General features: G+C 41.8%; 1 protein-coding gene across 1 annotated transcript; it reads right to left on the bottom strand.

Moving 5' to 3' along the window:
- Positions 1–969: 969 nt before the first annotated feature.
- LOC104994229 (small integral membrane protein 20-like) lies at positions 970–1,332 on the bottom strand. The gene is made up of 2 exons (XM_010847747.1): positions 1,224–1,332; positions 970–1,095 (listed from the first exon to the last, which is right to left on the bottom strand). Exons 1-2 carry the CDS (start codon positions 1,330–1,332, stop codon positions 1,001–1,003), a joined length of 204 nt encoding a protein of 67 aa, XP_010846049.1. The 3' UTR covers positions 970–1,000.
- Positions 1,333–4,645: the final 3,313 nt, after the last annotated feature.

Genomic DNA, 4,645 nt, shown 5'->3' on the forward strand with positions numbered 1-4,645 from the left:
TATCACAGAAAATGCTGCTTTTCAATGAACTCCAATCTACTCTTTGAAAACTCGCAGAAATGTTTGGCCTTGTGTGAACAAAAGAACAGAAACCACCTAGAACAAATCTGAAACTGTAATACCTGAATACTGTTCTCCAAAAAGAAATAAACAAGTGTTTTAGAATAAGAAAATGGTAATATAGTAAAAATAAGATTGGGAGTCACAGAAGAATCAAGCAATAAAATTAGAAGACATTCTTTAGCTCCGGAAAGCAAACATAAGTTGTGGATAATCCAATGTCCATGCTCAAACAGATTTGTTAGTGTACTTTCAGCGTGAAATACAGATTGCTTTGTTTAAAGACGCTTCTTTTTTTTTTTTTTTTTTTGAAGTAAGAGAAATCATTTTAATATATATATTTTCATTTCAGTCAATTCAACAATGATTTCTAACAGGCATGCAGACCCATATAGTTTGCTTCAAATTTGTTTATTTCTCAACATGCAGCAACTTTCCTAATGAGATAGTTGAGTTGAACTATTTATTCTTAAAGAGTACAATGTACCTTGTCCTCAAAGAGTTTTATCAACTTTAACATTTTCAAAGAGCCCTATGAGGCTGCTCAATATGGTAGTTTCCCCCTGAAATTTCCTATTTGGAGGATGGCAAAATAGTCTAGAATCTTCCCCAGTCTACTAGTTGTTTGTATTCATATCACAGCTTGGCTGGCTAAGAGGTAGAGACTGAATAATATGTAGATAGCCTTCAAGTCCAGCTGAGTGAGACAGCTTCATTTTTAGAAAGGAAACCAAATCATGAAAACCCTCCTAATAGTATGATTTGTTCCAGGGTCCTTTTAAGAAGGGACGTACTCCTCATGCATAGGACTTTTTATGGCCTTCTAGAGTTTTCTGCTCCAGCCAGTGTTCTCTAGCCAGGTGACTTATTGAACCTGCTGCAGAACTGAAAGCATGAAATCTCTTGTCTACTTTCATAATTAGAGGTGGTGTTAGTCTTCTCATTTCCGGCCAAATGGATCCGACCACACTTTCAACCCTGGTGGCTGCACGTCTTCTTGAACAACACCAGCTCGATTTATGGCTTGTTCCTTCTCTCTGTCCATGGCCCCACGTGGGGATGATGAGGGAAAGCGGGGGAGTTACTAGGGCCAGTCGGCCGCGTGGGGTCAGAGATCACTGTCACCGGGGCCAGGACGCCGCGTGGGGTCAGAGGTCACTCACTGTACTCCTCCAGCCGCATTAAGGGCCGGAAGTAGATGGGGTAGAAGGTGGCGCCGATCAGGGAGATGAAGCCGCCGAAAATGAGAGCAGTGCGCAGGTTCCGGGACATGGCTCCAGCCGGGGCTAACCCGGGTCTCCGAGTGCCCCGGACTCTCCAAACCCGGCTCCCCTAAAGACGCTTCTTTTTATTTAGACAGACATGTTGATGCTGAATCAACACGTGTTGATGCTGAATCAAGTGGAAGATACCTAAAAGTCACATTATGTGGGCACTATAGTGATATCATCTCCATAGTTTGAATAATTCTCGGTTTGTATATTTACATAAAAAGTTTCACTGGAAATCCAGAAGCACAACTACATTTGTCCAAAAGGTCAGTGGTGTTGACAGGTAAGAAGCAAAGTCAAGTGAATCATCTGGAGAGCAGAGCAGAAACTGTTTTAAAATAAACACCTGTTTAAACTGTTTGACTATGGCATTTGGTTTGCATCAGTTCAGTTCAGTCGCTCAATTGTGTCTGACTCTTTGCAACCCCATGGACTGCAGCACACCAGGCTTCCCTGTCCTTCACTATCTCCCAGACTTGCTCAAACTCATGTCCATTGAGTCAGCGATGCCATCCAACCATCTCGTCCTCTGTCGTCCCCTTCTCCTCCTGCCTTCAGTCTTTCCCAGCATCAGGGTCTTTTCCAATGAGTCAGTTCGTCACATCAGGTGGCCTTCAGCATCAGCTTCAGCTTCAACATCAGTCCTTTCACTGAATCTTCAGGACTGATTTCCTTTAGGATTGACTGGTTTGATCTCCTTGCAGTCCAAGGGACTCTCAAGAGTCTTCTCCAGTACCACAGTTCAAAAGCGTCAGTTCTTCAGTGCTCAGTTTTCTTTATGGTCGAACATCCATACATGACTACTGGAGAAACCATAGCTTTGACTAGAAGAGCCTTTGTTGGCAAAGTGACGTCTCTTCTTTTTAATATGCTGTCTAGATTTGTCATAGCTTTTCTTCCAAGGAGCAAGTGTCTTTTAATTTCATGGCTATAATCACCACCTGCAGTGATTTTTGGAGCCCAAGAAAATAAAATTTGTCACTGTTTCCATTCTTTCCCCATCTATTTGCCATGAGGTGATGAGTCCAGATGCCATGATCTTCATTTTTTGAATGTTGAGTTTTAAGCCAACTTTTTCACTCTCCTCATTCACTTTCATCAAGAGGCTCTTTAATTCCTCTTCACTTTCTGCCAGAAGGGTGGTATCATCTATGTATCTGAGGTTATTGCTATTTCTGCCAGCAATCTTGATTCCAGCTTGTGCTTCCTCCAAGCTGGCATTTCGCATGATGTACTCTGCATATAAGTTAAATAAGCAGGGTGACAGTATACAGCCTTGACATACTCCTTTCCCAATTTGGATCCAGTCTGTTGTTCCATGTCTGATTCTAACTGTTGCTTGACCTACATACAGATTTCTCAGGAGGCAAGTAAGGTGGTCTTGTATTCTCATCTCTTGAAGAATTTTCCAGTTTGTTGTGATCTATACAGTTGAAGGCTATGACCTAATCAGTAAAGCAGAAGTAGATGTTTTTCTGGAATTTTCTTGCTTTTTCTATGATCCACCGGATGTTGACAATTTGATCTCTGGTTCCTCTGCCTTTTATGAATTCGGCTTGAACATCTGGAAGTTCACAGTTCACGTACTGTTGAAGCCTGGCTTGGAGAATTTTGAGCATCACTTTGCTAGCGTGTGATATGAGTGCAATTGTGTGGTAGTTTGAACATTCCTTGGCATTGCCTTTCTTTGGGATTGGAATGAAAACTGACCTTTTCCAGTCCTGTGGCCACTGCTGAGTTTTCCAAAGTTGCTGGCATGTTGAATGCAGCACTTTCACAGCATCATCTTTTAGGATTTGAAATAGCTCAACTGGAATTCCATCACCTCCACTAGCTTTGTTCATAGTGATGCTTCCTAAGTCCCACTTAACTTCGAATTCCAGCATGTCTGGCTCTAGGTGATTGATCATACCATCGTGGTTATCTGGGTCATGAAGATCTTTTTTGTACAGTTCTTCTGTGTATTCTTGCCACCTTTTTTTAAATATCTTCTGCTTCTGTCAGGTCCTTACCATCTCTGTCCTTTATTGAGCCCATCTTTGTATGAAATGTTCCCTTGGTATCTCTAATTTTCTTGGAGAGATCTCTAGTCTTTCCCATTCTGTTGTTTTCCTCTATTTCTTTGCACTGATCACCGAGGAAGGCTTTCTTATCTCTCCTTGCTTTTCTTTGGAACTCTGCATTCAGATGGGCACATCTTTGCTTTTCTCCTTTGCCCTCAGCCTCTCTTCTCTCCGCTGCCTGTAAGGCCTCCCAGGCAGCTGTTTCTGCTTTTCTTTTTCTTGGGGATGGGCTTGATCACTATCTCCTATACAATTATCTGGAGAACAGAGCAGAAATTATTTTAAAATAAACACCAGTTTAAACTGTCTGACTATGGCATTTGTTTTGCATGAATAAACATGATATTGTTTCAGAAGACAATTTAAAAACAACATGAAAAAGAAAACAGCCTTCCAAATGAACGGCTTAATGTCCAGTTTGTAGTACTAAAATAACAAGGACAAAGATTTTAAAAAGAGAAGAATCAATAAAAACATATTTGAGAGGAGGTGAGAGTAGCCACTTTTTGTTTAAATAGTGTATAGATTGAATATTGGCTCTAATTACTGCATTCAGCCTTTGAAACAGTTCCATCCACAGCACTGATGCTGACTTTCAGTGTCATGTCAGGGCTGAGTCACCAGAATCGGGTGGTGGAATTTTGCTAGTAAGGCTTTGTGCTGCCCCATTTCAGTGTGGACCACAGGAGAATGTGGGAGTCTTTGCAGGGCCTCAGGCAGGATAGGGCTAGGATGAACATGGTCACTCTAAGTTGACGTGCTGGTGATAACTCACATTCTAAGGTGCGACTTCAGAGGCAGATATTATTGAATGGTTAAAAAAAGAATAGGATATTTAGCCTTGACATGATATTAACCCGCAGCCCTCATTGCTGCTGCTAAGTCACTTCAGTCGTGTCCGACTCTGTGCGACCCCATAGACAGCAGCCCACCCGGCTCTCCCGTCCCTGGGATTCTCCAGGCAAGAACACTGGAGGGGGTTGCCATTTCCTTTACTATGTATAAAATAGATAACTAATGAGAACCTACTGTATAGCACAGGGAACCACTCAGTGCTCTGGGGTGACTTAAATGGGAAGGAAATCCAAAAAAGGGGATATGTGTGGACATGTGGCTGATTCACTTTGCTGTGCAGCAGAAGTTAATACAACAGTGTGAAGTAACTATATACTCCAATAAAAAAGAAGAAAAATAATGACTGCTACAATTCGCTTAAAGGCATTAGAATGAGCACAGTTCAGCTAGAGATAG

The sequence above is a fragment of the Bison bison genome, unplaced genomic scaffold, assembly GCF_000754665.1.
Source record: "Bison bison bison isolate TAMUID 2011002044 unplaced genomic scaffold, Bison_UMD1.0 scf7180017864254, whole genome shotgun sequence".
NCBI classification, from domain to species: domain Eukaryota; kingdom Metazoa; phylum Chordata; class Mammalia; order Artiodactyla; family Bovidae; genus Bison; species Bison bison.

What these genes read in the sequence shown, in the direction of transcription:
- LOC104994229 (XM_010847747.1), bottom strand. Translation starts at nt 1,332, where the DNA reads ATGTCCCGGAACCTGCGCACTGCTCTCATTTTCGGCGGCTTCATCTCC. An exon ending in AATGCGGCTGGAGGAGTACA is followed by an intron (nt 1,096 to 1,223) that starts GTGAGTGACCTC and finishes CCATGGACAGAG; the next exon opens with AGAAGGAACAAGCCATAAAT.